The sequence below is a fragment of the Delphinapterus leucas genome, chromosome 15 (assembly GCF_059928025.1).
Source record: "Delphinapterus leucas isolate spDelLeu-1000000601 "Yukka" chromosome 15, BTC_Dleu_Yukka2, whole genome shotgun sequence".
Classification (NCBI taxonomy): Eukaryota; Metazoa; Chordata; class Mammalia; order Artiodactyla; family Monodontidae; genus Delphinapterus; species Delphinapterus leucas.
The window spans coordinates 64,122,345-64,144,996 of record NC_143143.1 but is presented as its reverse complement, the minus strand read 5'-3'; the positions used below and the strand labels follow the sequence as shown (position 1 = coordinate 64,144,996).

Genomic DNA, 22,652 nt, shown 5'->3' with positions numbered 1-22,652 from the left:
ATTCACTATACTATTTTTTTCCAACTTTTCTGTCGATTTTTTTCAAAATAAAGAACTGATTAAAAAAAAGAAAATAAAGAGTACCCTATCACAATAAGATACCACGACGCTCCTATTAGAGTAAGAAACAAGAAAATACTGACAATATCAAGGGCTGGCAAGGATGCAAAGCATCCTCATGTACTGCTGGTTGAAACGCAAAATGGTACATCCAATTTGGACAACGTTTTGCCCATTTTTTATAAAATTCAACACATTTACCACATTACCCAACAATCCCATTCCTAGGTATTTACCTTAGAGTAGGGGTTCTCAATCAGAGGCTGTTTTGTCCTCTGGGACTTTTTTTTTTTTTTTTTTAACAATGGTGGGGGCGGGTGCTATTGTTATCTAGTGGGCAGAAGCCAGGGATGTTGTTAAACGTCCTACAGTGTGAAGGATGGCCCTCCACAACGAAGAATTATCCAAACCAACATGTCATAGTGCCAAGACTGAGAAACCTTGCCTACAGAAATAAAAACATATGTCCATATAAAATCTGTACAAGAATGTTTACAGCAGCTCTATTCACAATTACAAGATATGTGAAACAACTAAATCTCCCTCAATAGGTAAATCGATAAACTGCGGTACATTCATACACTGGAATACTACTCAGCAATAAATGTTTTTTAAAAAATGCAACAACTTGGAGGAATCTCAAAGGAATCATACTGATTGAAACCCAGTCTCAAAAAGTTTACATATGTACTATTCCATTTATGTGACAGTCTCCAAAAGACAAAACTAAAGGAATGAAGAACAAATTTGTGGCTGCCAGGGATTCCCTGGTGGCGCAGTGGTTGAGAGTCCGCCTGCCGATACAGGGGACACGGGTTTGTGCCCCGGTCCGGGAAGATCCCACATGCCGCGAAGCGGCTGGGCCCGTGAGCCATGGCTGCTGAGCCTGCGCGTCCGGAGCCTGTGCTCCGCAACGGGAGAGGCCACAACAGTGAGAGGCCAGTGTACCGCAAAAAAAAAAAAAAAATTTGTGGCTGCCAGAGGTTAACTGAGGGTGGATATGACTACAAAAATACAGAACACGGGAGGTTTTTGGTGTGATGAAGTTGTTCTGCATCCTGACTGTGGTATTAGTTACTAGAATCAATAAATGTATTAAAATTCACACAACTGTACACCCAAAAAAAGCCAATCTTACTGTATGATGAATTTTTAAAACATTAAAAATTTTAAAGGCTACATATTCTGGGTACTGGGTTGAATACTGTCTCCCCCAAAATTTATGTCCACCTGGAACCCCGAATTTGACTTTACTTGGTCTTATAGGATCTTTGCAAATGTAATCAAGTTAAGATGAAGTTATACGGGATCAGGGTAAAGATGGAAACACAGACTGGAGAGATGTACACACAAGACAAGGAATGCCAGCAACCATCAGAAGCATTGAACAGATTCTCCCTCTGAGAGGTTCCAACTCCAGTGATGCCTTATTTTGGCCTTTTAGACTCCTAAAACTTGAAAAAATAAAGTTGTGTTGTTTTAAACTGCCCAGTTTGTGGTAATTTGTTACAGCAGTCCTAGGAAACTAACATACTCTATGATTCTATTTACGTGACATTCTGGAAAAGGCAAAACTATTGGGACAGAAAACACATCAATGCTTCCTAAGGAATGACTACAAAAGAGCACAAGTAAAGATTCCAAGTGTTTATCAAAATTCAAAGACGTGTATACCTAAAAAGAATGAATTTTATTATGTGTAGGTTACATCTCAACAAACCTGTCTATAAAAAGCATATTCCCAATGTGAATGACAAAAAGTGCTCTTAAAATAGTTTCTACAACAAAAAGGAAAAAAAAATTAACATTAGATCTCCTACGTATCTTGCAGAGATCTCTCCAGGACACATTCTTCCTTTCTAGTATCTCTCTTCTACCTCTACATCTCACAGCTAGATTAACCTATCTTTTTTTTTAATATAAATTCATTTATTTATTTAGCTGCGTTGGGTCTTCGTTGCTGCGCGTGGGCTTTCTCTAGTTGTGGCGAGCGAGGGCTACTCTTTGTTGCGGTGTGCAGGCTTCTCACTGCAGTGGTTTCTCTTGTTGCGGAGCATGGGCTCTAGGCGTGCGGGCTTCAGTAGTTGTGGCTCGCAGGCTCTAGAGTGCAGGCTCAGTAGCTGTGGCGCAAGAGCTTAGTTACTCCGCGGCATGTGGGATCTTCCCAGACCAGGGCTTGAACCCGTGGTTCCTTGCATTAGCAGGCGGATTTTTAACCACTGCACCACCAGGGAAGTCCCTTCACAATCAAATACAGTGATGCAGAGCCTGTATCTTCACCTAGTAAACCACTGACTTGAACCAATGAAGATATCAGTTTGAATCTAAAATCTAGCACAATATTAAAATAATCTATTACTTATTAGTCTGTCAGTTACAAAGAAACTTAAAATAGGGCCAGTTCTTAACACTTTTATATCATTTATTTTGAGTAATGTTTACTATCACACTAGAAAAATGTGACAGAATGTCTACATTGCCAGCAATAAAAACTAACCTTGGGACTTCCCTGGTGGTCCAGTAGTAAAGAATCCGCCTTAGGGACTTCCCTGGTGGTGCAGTGGTTAAGAATCCGCCTGCCAGTGCAGGGGACATGGGTTCAAGCCCTGCTCCGGGAAGATCCCACATGCCACAGAGCAACTAAGCCCATGCACCACAACTACTGAGCCTGCACTCTAGAGCCTGTGAGCCACAACTACTGAGCCCGAGCGCCACAACTACTGAAGTTCGCGCACCTAGAGCCCATGCTCTGCAACAAGCCACCCAATGAGAAACCCGTGAACTGCAACGAAGAGCAGCCCCCACTCGCCGCAACTAGAGAAAAAGCCTGCGTGCAGCAACAAAGACCCAAGGCAGCCAAAAATAAAAATAAATTAATTAATTAAAATTATTTTAAAATCTGAAAAGAAAAGAATCCGTCTTAAAATGCAGGGGACGTGGGTTTGATCCCTGGTCAGGGATCTAAGATCCCACATGCCGCGGGGCAACTAAGTCCGCGTGCCACAACGACTGAGCTCGAACACCTCAACTAGAACTCATGTGCCACAAACTATACAGCCCACACGATCTGGAACCCGCACACCACAACTACAGAGTCTACGCACCCTGGAGCCTGCACACCACAACTAGAGAAAAGAAAACCCGCACACCACAACTAGAGAGAAGCCCACCTGCCACAATGAAAGATCCCGCATGCCTCAGCAAAGATCCTGTGTGCCACAACTAAGACGACACAGACAAAAATAAATAAACAAATAAATATATTTTTTTTAAAAACCCTCTAACCTTAACATCTTCCTGAAAGGCAGTGGAAAAAAAAATGTGGACATTTCACAAGATTATTTTAGTAACATCTTGCTCCATAAGCAACAAAGAGACAAACGACATTTCTAGTCTTATTTTAAAATATCCTATTTATAGATAAATTATTAAATAACCAGGATATTATGAAATTTGCCTGGTTTCTTTTCAGGAATAACATATCCAACATAATCAGTTATTTTATAGGCCACATCTACTGTGACCTAGAAAACCCTTCAATAATTTCATATAGGGCTTCCCTGGTGGCGCAGTGGTTGAGAGTCCGCCCGCCAATGCAGGGGACACGGGTTCATGCCCCGGTCCGGGAGGATCCCACATGCCGCGGAGCGGCTGGGCCCGTGAGCCATGGCCGCTGAGCCTGCACGTCTGGAGCCTGTGCTCTGCAATGGGAGAGGCCACAACAGTGAGAGGCCCGAGTACCACAAAAATAAATAAATAATAATTTCATATAGGTCTATAATTTCTTAAAAGAAGCCACCAGGGACTTCCCTGGTGGCACAGTGGTTAAGAATCCGCCTGCCAATGCAGGGGAAACGGTTTGATCCCTGGTCCCGGAAGATTCCACATGCCGGAGCAACTAAGCCCGTGCGCTACAACTACTGAGGCCTGCACTCTAGAGCCCACGAGCCACTACTGAGCCCACGTGCTGCAACTACTGAAGCCCGTGCACAAGCTCACGCTCGCCACAACTAGAGAAAGCCCGCGCGCAGCAATGAAGACCCAATGCAACCAAATAGAAAAAAGAAGCCACCAAAAAGACATTTCAGAAAACACACAAAACCAGTAAGGAGAAAACTTGCTTGTTGAAGCAGAAAGTACAGAGTTCAAAGAGCTGAAGTACACAGTGGTATTCAGAGAACTAAAACCAAATGAAGTCAAACTCTCAGCCTTACTAAAATACAGAAGCATACATGGTAACTGTAAATACTGAGTAGTCTCCCATGGACAGGGCCACTCAGTCAAGTTCCCAAACCCCTACTCAAAAGAGTTATGTATCAAAGGACCCATTTTGAAAAATCTGTCTTCATTCACCAGCCACTACTACAAAGAATGGACTCCAGGGACTTCCCTGGTGGTCCAGTAGTTAAGACTGTGCTCCCGACGTAGGGGGCCAGGGTTCGATCCCTGGTCAGGGAACTAGATCCCACTGTTGCAAAGAAGATCCCGCACGCAGCAACGAGAATCCCGAGTGCCACAACTAAGACCCGGAGGAGCCAAATAAATAAATACATATTTATTAAGGATGGACCCCAGGCTCAATCCAGTTGGAAGTGGAAACATGGGAGTTGGTAATGGTTCCTGTGTATGCAACCAGTAGCCACACTACCCAGCTGGGTTGAAAACTAATTCCTGTTCACTGGGGCCACAGCAGCAGAGACTAAGGAGCAATGTTTAGATCCCATTCTCCACTAATGATAACAAAGAAGCTAACCTTGGTGTACGTGTTGACTAAGTATTGTCAGAGGGGATGAGAGTTCTTTGCGTTAGGGCAGAAAGTAAATACTCATTTCCATAACTTAATTCCTCAAGAAAAGGAGAGAAAATGAACTCCAACCCACTCATGATGGGGAAAAGCTCCTTTCCTATTTACTGGAGAGAGTTACCTTAATAGGGAAGTAGGATGTGGACCACCCCGTATCCCCCACAACAGTGACACCTTGGCTCTGAACATCACGTAATGATTCTCTGATCACTGACAGTTCTTTCCCATTTTCCAGCCAAATGGGAATCCAGCATTGATTCTAAAGCATATACATAAAAAGACAATTATCTTATTCAAAGAGAAATAAAGGAAGGTACAACTTTCAAGGTTCAATAGTATAAGAGTTTAAGAAAACTGGCACCAGAATCGGAACCTTTAGCATTCATTTGCAGGTCTGAACTTTGTACCCAGTACTGCAGAAGGCAATTTTCTCCCAGTTCTCCCAAACAGCTTTCTGACAAACATTATAATATTAACTACTATTACAAGCTGTGTCCTGGCTTTGACTACTTACTGCTAGAGTTTAAAGGATTTGACATACCACAATAAATATAACTACTGTTGTACTACTATTAACCACTGCTCTCTTTTGCAACCAATGCTTGTGTGAAATTATACAACCTAATTAAATATAAAGTTGAATTTCCTGGCTTCCAAGAAACTCTTATTTCTACCTCTTAAAACACATGAATTCTCCTCAAAATAAGACCCTGGATAGCCACCATCCCCATCCTTCCAGCAAACCTTTCTCAGATCATTTTTACACATTATTTAAGAACTATCAAGTAAACTAGATGTCAATACTAATGAATTAATGAGTAATGTCTATGTATACTTTATAAACAAATTCATGCATTTATATTAAAAGAACTAAAAAAGCATTGTTATAAACATTGTATTAAAACCCCAGAAAAAAAATTAGAGAGAGAATCATTTACTTCCAAGAGCCCTAAATACTGGGGGGAGGGAACAGAAACAAATTACCACTTATCCATTAGGAAACAAATAGGATTATGAAAGCAGAGCCAATTCTACACTCCAATTTGGGTCAGCAGATTTTCACCTTAGTATTCTACTCCAAGACTACCTCCTCTACTTTGAGTCCCAAAGGAACTGATTAAAAATATCATTTCAGGGCTTCCCTGGTGGCGCAGTGGTTAAGAATCCGCCTGTCAATGCAGGGGACACGGGTTAGAGCCCTGGTCCAGGAAGATCCCACGTGCCACGGAGCAACTAAGCCCATGTGCCACAACTACTGAGCCTGCACTCCAGAGCCTGCGAGCCACAACTACTGAGACCACATGCTGCAACCACAGAAGCCCGCGCGCCTAGAGCCCGTGCTCCGCAACAAGAGAAGCCACCGCCATGAGAAGCCTGCGCACCGCAATGAAGAGTAGCCCCTGCTCACCACAACTAGAGAAAGCCTGCGCACAGCAACGAAGACTCAACACAGCCTAAATAAATAAATAAATAAATTTATTTTAGAAAAATATATATCATTTCAAAGAAGGCAAAATACCACACACATATTTGTTCTCACAGATAAACATATGGAAATCCAGGAAAGTTAAATGGATTGCCCAATTAAGCAAAGATTTCTTAGCTGTGACACCAAAAGTACCATCCATAAAAGAAAAAACTGAGAAATTAAGCCTCATTAAAATTAGGAACTTCTACTCTTCAAAAGACACTATTAAGAAAATGAAAAGACAAGCCAAAGGCTGGGAGAATATATTTGTTAAATGTAATGCATATCTGATAAAGGACTTACATCCAGAATTCACAAAGAACTCTTACAGCTTGATAATAAGATAAACAACCCAATCAAAATGGATTGTCCAAGGTCAGAACAGAAGACGCAGCCAAAAACCGAGATCTCTAGCCTTGATCAACGTTAATTTCATGATTTAAAACCAGAGTTCCATAAATCAGCCAAAAAAGAGAAAAACAGGGAAACAAATGAAAAAAAATACTTATGTCATTGTTGTACTTGAACTTATTCAGTTTGGTCCTTTTCAAAATTATTAAAATATATATTGAGTTTAGGACCACTCCCAAACCCCTCTTCAACAAAAACAAAAAGAACCCTACCAAAGAGCACAGTCTCAAAATAAGAAATTCCAAATCATCACACAAAATCAAGTAATCACTGAAATAATTAAAACAGACTTTTTCCCTTCAGAATTACAAAAAATTAAACCTTTGTCTGGACACCTCAGCCTGATTCATATTTCCTTAGGCAAACAGGAAGAGCAAGTCCTCTAAGAGCCAAATTTCTTTTAATGAGATCCCATATTTTCCTTCTCCAAAATAAAATTTGGGGGGCTTCCCTGGTGGTGCAGTGGTTGAGAATCCACCTGCCAGTGCAGGGGACACGGGTTTGAGCCCTGGTCCAGGAAGATCCCACATGGCGCGGAGCAACTAAGCCCGTGCGCCACAACTACTGAGCCTGCACTCTAGAGCCCGCGAGCCACAACTACTGAAGCCCACATGCCTAGAGCCCGTGCTCCGCAACGAGAACCCACTGCAATGAGAAGCCCACACACCGCAACGAACAGTAGCCCCTGCTCGCCACAACTAGAGAAAAAGCCCGCCTGCAGCAACGAAGACCCAATGCAGCCATAAATAAATAAATATATATATTTTTTAAATAAATAGAAATAAAATAAAACTTGGATGACACAGAGACTTCTTTCCCTATCCTTTATAAATGTTTACCCCACCAAGTAAATGGTTAAAAGAGAATAGAGAATTCCAAAACTAGAGAAAAATGTAATGAAGGTCGTGCCCCAACCAACCTTCAGCTTTCCAGAAAGCACTACTTTTAACATTTTATCAAACATTCATTTACTGAGGGACTATATATTAGAGAATGGTTCTAGCTGCTTTGTCAACACAGGAAAAGAGGACGACTAGCACAAGACCCAGAAGAGGTAGGCTGCAGCCTACAAGATAATTAAGACACCAAAAAACCAAACAACCCAATTAAAAAATGGGCAAAGGAATTGAACAGACATTTCTCCAAAAACGATATACAAATAGCACATGAAAAGACACTCAATATCACTAAGCACTGGAGAAATGCAAATAAAAACCACAACGAGATACCACTTCTCCCATCAGGATGACTATTCTTTGAAGAAAAGAAAACAAATGAAATGTTGGCATGGGTGTAGAAAATTGGAACTCTTGTGAACTGCTGGTGGGAATGTAAAATGGTATAGCTGCTGCAGAAAAAATGGTGGTGGATCCTAAAAAAATTAACATGGAATTAGTGACAACAAGGTCCTACTGTATAGCACAGTGAACTACATTCAATATCCTGAGATAAACCATAATGGAAAACAATATAAAAAAGAATGTATAGGGCTTCCCTGGTGGCACAGTGGTTGAGAGTCCACCTGTCGATGCAGGGGACGCGGGTTCGTGCCCTGGTCCGGGAGGATCCCACATGCTGCGGAGCGGCTGGGCCTGTGAGCTATGGCCGCTGAGTCTGCGTGTCCGGAGCCTGTGCTCCGCAGCGGAAGAGGCCACAACAGTGAGAGGCCCGCGTACCGCAAAAAAAAAAAAAAAAAAAAGAATGTATATATGTGCATAATTGAGTCACTCTGCTTATACAGCAGAAATTAACAACATTGTAAAACAATTATACTTCAATAAAAAAATAAATTTAAAAACAACCAAAAAAACCTGGAATTCCTACTTGATCCACTGATTCCACGTCTGGGAATATACCTAAAAGAACCGAAAGGAGAGACTCAAACAGATATTTATACAGCCACATTTACAGCATCATTATTCACAATAGCCAAAAGGTAACCCAAATGTCCATCAATAGATGAACTGATAAACAAAATGTGATATACACATAAAATGGAATAATTATTCAGCTTTTTTTTTTTTTTTTTTTTGCGGTACACGGGCCTCTCACTGTTGTGGCCTCTCCCGTTGCGGAGCACAGGCTCTGGACACACAGGCTCAGCGGCCATGGCTCACGGGCCCAGCCGCTCCGCGGCATGTGGGATCTTCCCGGACCGGGGCACGAACCCGTGTCCCCTGCATCAGCAGGCGGACTCTCAACCACTGCGCCACCAGGGAAGCCCTCAGCTTTTTAAAAGGAATGAAATTCTGGAACATGCTACAACATGAACTTTGAAGACACTGTGGTAAGTTAAATAAGCCAGCCACAAAGGACAAACATCGTATGATTCTACTTACATGAGGTACCTAGAATAGTCAAATTCTACAGAGACAAAAATTAGCATAGTGGTAACCAGGGACTAGAGGAGGGGAATGGCGTTATTGCTTAATAATAGGTACAGAGTTTCAGTTTGGAATGATGAAATTCTGGAGATGCATGGTAATAGGTGTACAGCAATGTGAATAGATTTAATGTCACTGAACTGAACGCTTAAGAATGGTTAAAACTGTAAATTTTGTTATGTATATTTTACCACAATAGCAAACAAAAGATAATCAGGACAGATAAGTTCATCATTTTCTTTGCCCCTTAGAAATGAAAACATCAATTTACATAGTAAAATCAAACAGGGCCGACTGAACGTATGTGCTACATCTCCATACTCTCCTAAAACCCCAACAAGATGAAATAAAGACAAAGGGAGAATAGATGACTGCAGATCAATGTCAGCAATATTCTGGACAAGGAAAAGCAGCAGTACCTAGGTTCTGCACATTTCAATACATACATAATACAGTTTTTAATTAAGACCTATAGTAATTCTTTCCTTCCAGAAATTCAAGGGAAAAAAAAGATAATCTAGGATTTCCCTTTGACTACTAGCGTTCCACAGAAATAAATGCAGCTAATCCCTCTTCCACGTTCTTTTCCTTCCACAGAAGACCTATAATTAAATGAGCCACCTAAAAATCCCTTTTAATTTTCAGAACAAATGAACTCCAAAATCTAGGTTAGACCATGCTTCAAAAGTTCAAGGAACAAAAAACAAATCCCTTTTCCATTAAATGAGACTTAAATTTAGCTCAATTTGACGCTGTTGCTGCATATCTATGATGGTGGCAACTTTGTCTACTTTTCATAGGCCCAGTTCAGTATTCTTATTCATCAATGAGGGAAATGTTACTATCTCAAATATTCTGAATGCTCAGGCTATATCTAACACACTATTCAAATTACTTTCTAAAAAGACTACTTACAGGGCTTCCCTGGTGGCGCAGCGGTTGAGAGTCCACCTGCCAATGCAGGGGACACGGGTTTGTGCCCCGGTCAGGGAGGATCCCACATGCCGCGGAGCTGCTGGGCCCGTGAGCCATGGCCGCTGAGCCTGCGCTCCACAACAGGAGAGGCCGCACAGTGAGAGGCCCGTGTACCGCAAAAAAAAAGAAGACTACTTACAATAACTACATTTTGCATTTTAGTCAAGAATAAGGAATTAACCTTCCTGTGTATGTCAAGAAAATTTTCATGAGAAAGTATAAACAGAACAAAAGGCCTGGTGAAAATTAAATCCTAAAAATCACTTTCTCTGATTATACAAAATAAACACATTCCACCTTTCTACATTTATCAGTTTTTTTAAACATTCTAAATCATAAATTAATTACTTTGTCAAGTTTCTGCAACAAAATTCTACATCTTTTCCATGAAAAAATCTTTTGTTAGTGTTTCCAAACCTTGTTAAACACAAAAATTCCATGTTTAAACTGAAGTCTAAAAAAAAAAACAAAAAAAACTCCCAAAACTGAAGTCTACATAAACTCCTCAGAGATTAACTGAGCTGACCAAAAATGTGAAACTAGAAATGTAATAAGCAGTTGAACTACTTTGCTTCTTCCTTTTCTATTCTTATGAAGCTGGGAAATCATAAGACTATGTACGTGATCCATCATTAAAGAGGGTGCTGGGGCTGAGTAATGAAGATCCACAACATGAAAAAAGAGGGATAGGACTTCCCTGGTGGCGCAGTCGTTAAGAATCCGCCTGCCAATGCAGGAGACACGGGTTCAAGCCCTGGTCCAGGAAGATCCCACATGGCGCGGAGCAACTAAGCCCATGCACCACAACTACTGAGCCTGTGCTCTAGAGCCCGTGAGCCACAACTACTGAAGCCCACAGGCTTAGAGTCTGTGCTCCACAAGAAAAGCCACCGCAATGAGAAGCCCGTGCACTGCAACAAAGAGCGGTCCCCACTCGCCGCAACTAGAGAAAGCCTACGCGCAGCAACGAAGACCCAACGCAGCCAAAAAAAAAAAAAAAGAGGGATAGCCTCTTTAGTATTACCCTCACATATCCCAGTTTTTTACAGAAGAATGAATATGGGAAAAGCTTTCAAAATCTGCCCTCTTTACTGCAGGGTCCTACTGTCACAGAGTGACCTAAATACAAGCTTCTGTCTGTCACTTTCCATTCTCACTACCACCTCCCTAGCCTGCTCTCCCTACCTCCAGACCCTACCAACCCTAGTTAAATACTGTAGACCTCAATATTACCGAATAAATCTTCATAAAATACCATTTCATCCTGTCAGTCAACAAGACTTAAGGTTATCCCAAAATAAAAAGGCTGGTGAAGGGGAGCAGAATTTTTCACCCCAAAATATGCTACTTTGGCATAAGGATTATTTTGAGCTAAAAACAATCAAAACTCAGCAGATTCAGTAAAAGCTCTTTACCTCCCCCTCAACTGCCTAAATTTACACTGGAAAGGAGGCCTGCATCAAGAAGAGAACTATTGCCAGAGATATCTTTTTACCTAAGAAACTTACCTGCATATCAAGGCAACCTTATTTTCCAAACATCTCCTCTCCTCTTCCTTTTGTATCCCCAGACCCCTACCCCTTCCCTTAGGTCAGGATGTTCATATAAGCCTCTATTAGGTGGCTGCCCTTTGGGTCTCATACTTTTATGGGGCTCCCATACCATATTTAGGAAATTTGTTTTTCTCCTGTTAATCTGTCTTATATCAATGATTAGACCAGTCAAAGAACCTAGAAGGGAAGAAGAGAAATTTTTTCTGCCCCTACACTTGTCTCTTAATTTTTCCAAACTTTCTCTTCTTACGCGGACCACACAAACCCTCTTCAGATTAATCTAAATTCACTGTACTTCCACCATCTCAAGTCCATTCCTGCCATTTTGCCCAGTCTGAATCGCAGTTTTAAATAACTTCTCTCCTCCTCTTTGCCTTAATTATTCTATATACTCCTTATTCAGCCCTAGACTTCTCTAAGGTATCGCTTGAACTTTAAAAATCCCTATGTGGGTAAGGACTTTCTTCCCAGAGGGCAAGGAACGTGGGTTATGCTGCAAAAAATTGAGCCCCAGATCAGAGGCTGCAGAATGGCAACCCACAAGACAAATCCTGCCCACAGTGGTGATCTGCTTGGCTCACAGAGTTTTTTATGAATTCATTAAGTTGCCAACATTTAAAAATAAAACTTTCTCTCAAAATCTGGAATTCTAGCTTCTGTTCAGAAAAAAGTTAAGATGTTCAGGCCACACTCTGTCTACACGCCACCCCCCCTCAGCCCCCTGCCAGATCAATAGTGAGCCAACACTGAATTATATATTTTTAAATGATGAATTTCATCTCAATTAAAAAAAATAAAGTGGGCCAAAGCTGCATAACAGCTGCCTCACTGGAGTGACATGAATTCCCTAAATCACTTAAGTCCCAATCTGATCTATCATTACTGTTTAAAATGTTCATCTAGCCCTTGTAGGCATTTGACTTTACAGTGCTCACCCTAGATAAATTTACTGAATGAATTAATAAATTGAGAAGATAATTTTAAGAAGGACAAGCTTGGTGATGATGATTATGTGATAATGACAACAACAGTAATACTGGCAATTAACATTTCCTGCTTATTTTGAGCCAACTATTGTTCAAGCAAAAATACATTATCTCATTTAGTCCACACAACAACCCTATGGATACATGTTACTATTATTCTCAATTTACAGATGAGGAAACTAAGGCACAAAGAAGTTAAGCAGGGCTTCCCTGGTTGCAAAGTGGTTAAGAATCTGCTTACCAATGTGGGGGACACAGGTTCAAGCCCTGGTCCGGGAAGATCCCACATGCCGCAGAGCAACTAGGCCCGAGCACCACAACTACTGAGCCTGCACTCTAGAGCCTGCAAGCCACAACTACTGAGCCCGCGGGCCTAGAGCCCGTGCTCCACAACAAGAGAAGACACCACAATGAGAAGCCCACACACCGCAATGAAGAGTAGCCCCCGCTTGCCACAACTATAGAGAAAGCCCATGCACAGCAGCAAAGACCCAACACAGCCAAAAACTTAATAAATAAAATAAATAAATTAAACAAACAAAACAGTTAAGCAACTTGGCCAAGGTCATACTGCCAGGACACGGTAAAGCCAGAATTCAAAATCAGACAATCTAACTCCAGTACATACTGTTAACCCCTACAATATGATTCCCTACCATACTTTCCTCTGTGACCAACTGAACGGACTCTCTGGAACGAAGAATCAAAGACTAAATTTTAGGGGCTTCCCTGGTGGTGCAGTGGCTGGAGTCCACCTGCCGATGCAGGGGACACGGGTTCGTGTCCCGGCCCGGGAAGATCCCACATGCCACGGAGCGGCTGGGCCCATGAGCCATGGCCGCTGGGCCTGCGCGTCTGGAGCCTGTGCTCCGCAACAGGAGAGGCCACAACAGTGAGAGGCCCACGTACCGCAAAAAAATAAAAAAATAAAAAAAAATACAAAGTGATTCAGTACGAAACTCCTTCTCTCTCCTGGAGTAGAAGGTTATATATATTTGGGTATACAGTCTGCAGATGTGAAAAAAACTGCAAGTTTCTTGAAGGCAGGGACTGCTTTTTCCATGAGTCCCTGCAATGCCTAGCACAAAGCAGCAGTTAGCATATATTCAATTATATTAAAGGAACCAAGATATCCAAGTATCTTAAATTGCAGTGCAACAAAATCCTTATTATAGCATTTATCATCTTGCTGTTTACAATAATTACCGGTGAACAAGTTTGTTTTCCTGACAAAAACAAAATCCTTGAGGCAGAGTACCCCCTGGGACCTAGCATAACAGGGGCTCAATAAATGCTTACTGAGTATTATAAACTTAACATTCCTATACTTAGATTTCCTGTAAGTCTCTCTACCAATGTTTAAAGTAGAACTTAAGGGAATTCCCTGGCAGTCCAGTGGTTAGAACTCCACACTTCCACTGCAGGAGGCATGGTTCAATCCCTGGTTGGGGAACTAAGATTTTGCAAGCCATGCAGCATAGCCAAAAAAATAATAATAATAAATAAATAAATAAAATAGAACTTAAATAAAATGGCTTCTCATTTATAAAGCACTGGGTTTTATGAAGTCCTATTATAAGATATTCCTGAGACCAGTCCTATATTGTATCAACAAAGCCCTGAAAAATTAGTGAGCTGGCATATGAAGCACAGAGAATAATCAATGAGCTAGGAGAGAGCATTGTGTTCATGCTTTCAATAGACAAGTAATGCAGTCCAGAGAGATTTAAGCGAATTGCTCAAGATCACAGAATTTAAGTAACAAGCAATACCAAGGCCAGAACCCATGTCTCCTGAATATTGGCCCAGTTTTCTTTCCACAAAGAACTACTCTGTGAGCTCAGGATGAAGTGGATACTTTTAGAAATATTTTAAAGATATTTGGTATGCAGAATGATCTTTCCCAGTACATAACTTTTTGTGAGGTATTAAAGATATGAAATTTGCCTTGTTCCATTAACTGCAGATAACACCATCTTTTTCCCTTGTTCTACATACTTTTCTCATTTTCATGTCTTTCCTTTCATTATCCTGAGAATTTTTCTTACTATCTCTTATTTATCTACTTTTCCTCTTACCACTTCCCTTCCCTAGTATCTGTCACAAAACAGCCTATCTCCTTCTTTTCTCTCCATAATTATTAAAAAAAAACAGATTAAGCACATATTTGATTATAGCAGTGACCTGGGATACCATAATAAGCAAGTCACAGCCTTGGTCTCTTGGCATTTATAAGGCAATTTGTTAACAAAAATATACACTAAACACAAAGGGTCACACAGTTGAATGAATAATAAACATTTTATTATTATGACGTTTACAGTGGAGACAAGAAGCCCAGTATGGATAAGACACATATGAAGAAAGGTGGTAACGACAACAGTTGCAAGGTTAGGGTTAGGCAAATGAAAGGGATCCTCTCTTCCTATTCAGCTTTCTCACCAACCAATTCACGTGCTCTACTTCATTCACCCCCTATTCTCTTACTGCTTGACTTTTCCTATGCTCTACTTTTATTCTTAACCAGTAGTCTTCCTTTTCTCTCTCCTGATCTTTTTTTTCCTCTCCTGATCTTTTAAAGTGCATCTGTCTTGTCCTGCTTTCCTTTTAAATATTATTGCCAACTCCTCCCACCTTGTAGATCTACATAATGCCTTAAGCTGTGAATTCATTTTTTTTCTAAAGATTTAATATGTATTATTTTATTGGGTTGGCCAAAAGTTTGTTTGGGTTTTTCCATAACATCTTACAGAAAAAGAACGAAAGAACTTTTTGGCCAACCCAATATTTGATCCTCACAACAATGCCAGGGAGGCAGGTAGGAATCAACACATCTATTTTACAGATATATAAACTGAGTCCTGTCAATATTAAGTAATTTGCCAACTATCAGTTTGTCAGTGGCAAAATCAAATCAAAACCCAGACCTTTTCTTTCCAAGTCCTCTATTCTTTTTCCACTGAACCATATTGTCTTCTTTTTAATTCCTACACTTTTTAACCATATACATGCACATGTCTGGACAAGTATACAGAGATAAATGTTTATAAAATAGCACAAGTGGGAAAAGTTTATGTATGTCTAGGCAAGCTAGAAAAACAGAAAAGTCAGTCCTCAGGACTCAAATTAACAGTACAATGTGGCTCACATTGTACAATATGGCTAATCCTTCTAAAGGCAGCTTTGGGTTTCAGGTCCAAGTAGAAACTATTTCTTCAACCAACTGATTTAGCCAGCATGAACACTGGTGTCTCCCCATACCTCCTCACAGCTGTTAATACGACCAGGGCTCACCCTCAGCAACATTCTTGCCCCCCAACCTCTCTCACAGGCACGCCACCATACCTGAAGTTTTCACTGTTTGAAGTCACTTCTTTGGGTTAAGGCGCTGTCTCCAGAAGGCCACTGTTAAATGCATGTTACCTGAGAGAGGAAGGAGGGTCCATTAACACATTATTCCTATGGTTAAACACATCAGATCAGCAATGACCTCAGGAATCTGACAGCACAATGCCCTTTAAAAAGTTTCATGGGACAGATAATTTTTGATGGAGCAGGCAGGGTAAGAAGGTGAGTCGGGGAGAAAATGACTCACATTCTGTAAGGGGTGACCCCCACCTGCATACGGCTACATGGCAAAACGAGGATGGCCATATAAACACATACTCTACCTATTGGGGTCACAGTAAGGACTATCCTTGCAACTTGGAAGCTCCTAGGGATAAGAAAAGAAAAAGTACTCCAAGGATCAGAGTATAGCCAGTTCTGAAAAGAAGTAAAGAGCTGAGCTGGCAGTAGTTCTCCAAGGACAGAACACTGCTAGACTGAAAGAGGACAGAGGCAAGGAACAGCTTCTGGTTAACTACTTCTAGTTGTGAGGCTAGTTTCCAACCCAACATTTTTAGCTGAGGGTTGACTTCTCAACCAGAGAATGCTGCAATTCAATTCTGCAACCCGCCCCCTTGCTAATTTATATTGACTCAAAGCCAGTATCATTTACAGCCACAAAAATCAACATGCCTTTACTGAGTGCTTATTATGAGCCCAGAATTTGACCAGGCGCTATAAATACAGGAGGGGGGGAAAAAAACCTTTATACACTTTTGCCTTAATTCATATAAAGGAAACCAATCCCCAAAACCCAAGACAGAGAGAAGAGTGAGGAACAAGAAAGGAAGCCGGGGGGGGGGGGGGAGGGGGGAACACTATTTGCTATGAGTACTAACACAAATTTCTTTTTTTTTTAATAAATTTATTTATTTATTTTTGGTTGCGTTGGATCTTTGTTGCTGTGCACGGCCTTCCTCTAGTTGCGGTGAGTAGGGGCTACTCTTCATTGCAGTGCGCGGGCTTCTCATTAAGGTGGCTTCTCTTGTTGCGGAGCACAGGCTCTATGTGCGTGGGTTTCAGTAGTTGTGGCACGCAGGCTCAGCAGTTGTGGCTCACAGGCTCTAGAGCGCCGGCTCAGTAGTTGTGGTACACGGGCTTAGTTGCTCCACAGCATGTGGGATCTTCCCGGACCAGGGCTCGAACCCGTGTCCCCTGCACTGGCAGGCGGATTCTTAACCACTGTGCCACCAGGGAAGTCCCAACACAAATTTCTTAAGCCAGAATGAATACAACAAAACTCACTTCTAGGCCAAAGTTCCTTGTTAAACTCTTAACTAAACAGTGAAGAGGCTCAGGCTAGAAATACTTTTTTTCTTTTGGTCTAATACCAAAAGCTCTTTAGTAGCACACATTCATCTTGATACACTGGAGAAGAGGCTATGAGTTACAAAACTTGGTTCTACTTCTAGCTCTGATTCTTAACTAGTTTTTTTTTTCTTTTTTAAATTTATTTATTTTTGGCTGCATTGGGTCTTCGTTGCTGCATGTGGGCTTTCTCTAGTTGCAGCGAGCGGGGGCTACTCTTCGTTGTGGTGCACGGCCTTCTCTTTATGGTGGCTTCTCTTGTGGCAGAGCATGAGCTCTAGGCGTGTGGGCTTCAGTAGTTGTGACACAGGCTCAGTAGTTGTGGCTTGTGGGCTCTAGAGTGCAGGCTCAGTAGTTGTGGCACACGGACTTAGTTGCTCCTCGGCATGTGGGATCTTCCCGGACCAGGGCTTGGAGCCATGTCCCCTGCATTGGCAGGCGGATTCTTAACCACTGTGCCACCAGGAAGTCCCAGTTTTTTTTTTAAACAAACAGAAAACTAACAGGTTGGACTAGTCTAAGAATAGCATATACCTGGCACATATACTACCCATTAGATAACTAGTGTCCACAGGAGGAATCACTAATCAATCATAACTCACTTTCCCAGAGAATGCATATGATCAAAATCCTTCTCAACACAGGGCTCTGGTAGCTACTTCAAATGAAAGTTGGCCCATAAAACAAAATATATCTGCCACTGCAGACTGTAGATAATCTCTACAATCTCTTCCAACTCTAAAATTCTACAACCAGGTTTCTGAGGGTGGGAGAAAAACATTTCCAACAAGCTTAAATCAATAGTACTGATAGTCATAAATTTCAGTCTAATCTCCAAATTCTACAAATTGCACCTGATCAAGGATGCTTAAGAACAATACATTCTGATACCATTAACATACATAACCTATCAATATTATTCTGATTTGTTAATGGGTTCTTTTGACAGAAAAGGAACCTTTTACCCAGATGAGCCCTAAAGAAATCCTCATACAAAAACAGGGCAACAATACTGCACTAGTAAAGAACTAAATCCAATACCTTGATCATCCCCACAGCCTCTCTACAAGGTCAAGCCTTTCACTTCTCACTTAGACCTCTGCAACAGCCACTCTTCCATCCTTTTTCACTCTTGTCACCAAAGCAATCTTTCTAAAGCAAACATCTACTCATATCACTTCCCTGTTCAAAAAAGTGTATCTATTGCTAACAACATAAAACAAGTTTTTTTGCATTATACTTAGAACTTTTCATATAGTAGCCTTTTACCTTTCTGGCCTCACATCCACAGTGCTCTCCTTCCCCATCCCACTCCCTGCTCTCTTTTTCTTCCACAATCCTCTCCCATTTACGCACAGTATTAAGGTGTTTCCTCTGTCTGCCCTCCTTCCCTTTCCCCATCACAATCCCCATCCTACTCTTCACCTAACACCCAACTTAGGTGCAGAAGCAGATCCTTCCTCCTTCTCAGGTCAACCGGGACACAACTGGTTACCTCCTCTACGGTCTCAAAGCTTTTTGGTTTATCCAAAGTATTGTTTGTCTCAATGGTTCCCAAGACCATCAGAATTGCCTGAGGCAAGTTTTAACCCAAAGGTATTAAATCAATCTCAGGGAATGAGGCCCTGAAATTTCTACTTTTCAAAAGCTCCCCTAATTATTCTAATGGTCAAATTTGGGGGCTAGTGGTTTGTCTCTTCCAATAGGTGTAAAGATAGTTCTTTAACTAATGTAGAAATGATTTATTCTAGAATACACTGAAGAAGTATTCTGCACTTGTTTATTTCATATCATATCCTTGCTGACTTGACTCATATGCTGAAGATGAAGGAATTCCTTTTGGACTCACACCCCAAAAAATTTACATTCACTGTTTAAAAAAGCAGGTGAATTTCCACCTTCATTTCTAAATCTTAAAAATGAAGTAATCGTACCTTGAGCAAACCTATGAATACACAGTGAAGCCTCTCAACAGAGCTGCCATGAGAACTTTACTTCGGCTGAGAAATCCTTAGCCCATTTTCAGGGTGGAAATACACTGCCTTTAGTACTTCCTTAAGACCTAATTATGTTAGGAATACATGCGAGACCCCAACTAAGTACAATGATAGGTGTCTGGCTCAAGTGCCTCGTTAATTTTCAAAGAAAAATCCCACTCGTCCTTCCCCACCCCTCACTCCCAAAAAAGTATAATGAAGCTGTAGAATAATGGCAGAAAATCTAACAAGATTAAGATATGAATATAACCAAGACAACAAGCTGAGTTGTTGCTGGGAACCGTGGATTTCGGGTAGTTTGCAAATTCACCTGGTTACGTCGCTAACTTGGGGCCCAACGTCTACCTGGGGCAAAAAAACCGTGTGTTTATCTCTCTTTGAGTCGCGGCCCGGAGCTAAGTCTGAAAACTTGAGCTCCCCACTTAGTCACCCCTAAGTCATGTCCTCATCACGGCTACTTTTTTCTTCTCTCCACTAAAGAAAAGGGCACTCTCAGGAGGAAGGACACTGACAGCTCCACGACTGCAAAACTCCGCGCCGACGGCGGGCGCGGAGGAGGACGCCGGGGCCGGGACCACCATGCTGGGGGACAATGGAGGGAGGAGGGGAGTGGAAGAGAGAAGAAAGGCAGCCGCTGTACTGGGCCCCTCTCGCGAGTGGGGGCTCCAAAAAGTCTCGGGAAGGGCAGCGAGTGGCAGGTGGGCCCGGCCACCGCCCCTCGCAGGGCCACGTCGCCCGCGCCTGCCGCTGCCGCCCGGCCCCGCGCGTAGGCCGGGCCGCGGCAGAGTGGCCCCCGGGCGGGGCTGAGGGGCTCGGGGCCAGACCCTGCGGGCGCCCACTGCGGCCCAGTCCTCTCATAAGTTGTCGCCCGTAAGGCTAGGGGCTCCGGACGCCTGAGCCCAAGAGTGGCCGCTGGGTGCGTCCAGCCGACCCACCCCGACCCCCGCCGGGCCCCTGCCACTAGCCCGAGCTCCCCGCGCCCCCCACGGGCACCGGCTCTGAGGGAAGAGGAAGCAGCCGCGGCTCTGGGGTCCCGACTGACGCGCCGCACTCCTCCATCCCTCGTTCTCCTCGGACACGCTTATCCAGGACCCTCCCTCTCCCCAGAACTGCCTCCAGTCCGCCCACGGGTTTTTACCGGGACTCGGGGCGGCGGCGACTCTTGCGTCCCTCGACTAAGATGGCAGCCGGTCCCGAGCCCGGACCACAGCTACTAGAGCGAGTTGGCGGCCAACACGCAGGCGCCTCCAGCTCGAGAGCGATCCGGCCTACAAGCCCCACAAGGTCTTGCGCACTAGCCCGCTGCCGGCAGGAAGAGCTCGCAGAGGCTGATGAGCGCAGCTAAATCGGGGTTTGCGCTCAGTCAGGTGGGAGGGACGCTTGGATTGCTCCCAGTACCTCTAGGCTTTTTTGAAAACCCTCCTAATCACACACCAGAACCTCTAAAAGCTGTAGCTGCGGATCCAAAACTCGAGTGTGCATCAGAATCACCTGAAGGGCTTGTTAAAACTTACCCACTGGACCACCAGGGAAGTCCCCTGATCAATAAGATTCTTTAGTCCTCAAAACAAATCTATGAGGGAAGTACCTTCATTTTCCTCACTTTACAGATGCACAAACCAAGTCACAAGTTGGATAAGAACCCAGGCAGTCTGGTTTCAGAGTCCAACCTCTTAACTTCCGTCATGGGTTGTGAGAACAGGCTGTGCAAGTGGACTCAGAGGCACAACTAAGTGCTTAGTAATTAGTGACCTTTGCTATTATTGTTTAGCGTGTTCCTCTTAATGAAAATAGTATTTTACCATCTGTAAAGTCACTTACACTTTTCAAATACTTTCAAATCCTCCATGTCATTGTTTCCTGCAATGTACCTTAGGAGAGCTTGTTAAACATACAGATTCCTATAACCCCACCCCATTCACATTGTCTAGCGCAATGGTTCTCAAACTCTAGTGCCCATCAGAATCAAGTGCAGGACTTAAACCATAGTTTGCTGGGCCTCACCCCCAGGATTTCCAATTTGGTAACTCTGAGGTCAGGCCTCAGATTTTGCATTTTTAACCACAGGCCACACTTGGAGAATCACTGTGGTAGGCAGTGTTTCTCACCTTTTTTTGAAATTATCATCTCTGTAAGGAACATTTTTACACTTTTTTTTTCTTTTTGGCCGCCCCACGCAGCATGCAGGATCTTAGTTTCCGGTCCAGGCCCGTGCCCCCTGCAGTGGAAGCACAGAGGTTTAACCACTGGACCACGAGGGAAGTCCTAGACATTTTTTCCTAAATTGCCTCATGAAATTTTAATATCACAAACATACTGTTTATCAATTTATGTGCCATATATCTATGCTTTTACAAAAAAATTGGGGGGCAGAGGGAATTCCCTGGCAGTCCAGTGGTTAGGCTCCACGCTTTCACTGTGGAAGGCGCAGGTACAGTCCCTGGTTGGGGAACTAAGATTCTGCAAGCTGCACAGCGCCACATGACAAAAACAAAAGAATAAATTTAGAAAAAAAATTTTTTTTTAAAATTACCTCTGCACCCCCAACCAATTTTTGTCCTATTAAGAATGGGGGAGGGCTTCCCTGGTGGCGCAGTGGTTGGGAGTCCGCCTGCCCATGCAGCGGACGCGGGTTCGTGCCCCGGTCCGGGAGGATCCCACGTGCAGCGGAGCGGCTGGGCCCGTGGGCCATGGCCGCTGGGCCTGCGCACCCAGGAGCCTGTGCTCCGCGGCGGTGAGAGGCCCACGTACCACAAAAAAAAAAAAAAAAAGAATGGGGGAATGTGGATTTTTTAACTTGTGCCCCAGGTGATTCTTATCACTAGGCAAGATTGGGGAACACAGTGTGCCTTTAAGGTATGAGGTGTTTTTATGCCCATTATACAGAGAGGGAAATGAGTCAAGGAAATTAGATGAATGGTCCAGATCACTCAGCCAGGAACCAGGGATCCAACCGAAGTCCGCTCCAGATTCTGTCTTCATATACAATTTTTAAATTGTCTAATGTTAGGCAAAACTAATGTATGGTGTTTGAAGTCAGGATGGTGATTACCTTTGAGGGAAGGTAATACCAGGAAGGAGACAAAAAAGGGGGTTCTTGGGGCTGGTAAAAATGTTCTGTGTCTTGACCTGGGTGCTGGTACACAGGCATGTTCACTTTGTGAAAATTCATCAAGCTGCATATTTATATGTGTATTTTTCTGTATATTATATGTCAAGAAAAGTATATATAAAACAAATATATGTTTTAAATGTATACTCTTTTTATTCCAAAAATGCATCTCTTTCTACTACATGCCAGCTTCTCAAACTTTAGAGT

The 22,652-nt window shown here is 42.7% G+C and overlaps 1 protein-coding gene across 11 annotated transcripts in view; it reads right to left on the bottom strand.

The window, feature by feature from the left end:
* ITCH (itchy E3 ubiquitin protein ligase) overlaps window positions 1–21,025 on the bottom strand; it is a 115,113-nt gene extending 94,088 nt beyond the window's left edge. For 4 of the 11 annotated variants that reach the window (XM_089896732.1, XM_089896736.1, XM_022592621.3 and 1 more), the window contains exon 1: window positions 4,986–5,123. Coding sequence is in view for 2 of the 11 variants with exons in the window: in XM_089896734.1 (XP_089752860.1) it covers window positions 10,043–10,159 (117 nt within the window). In the remaining 9 variants the exon portion in view is untranslated. The other 7 variants (XM_089896743.1, XM_089896741.1, XM_089896742.1 and 4 more) reach the window with 7 other exon arrangements.
* Window positions 21,026–22,652: the final 1,627 nt, after the last annotated feature.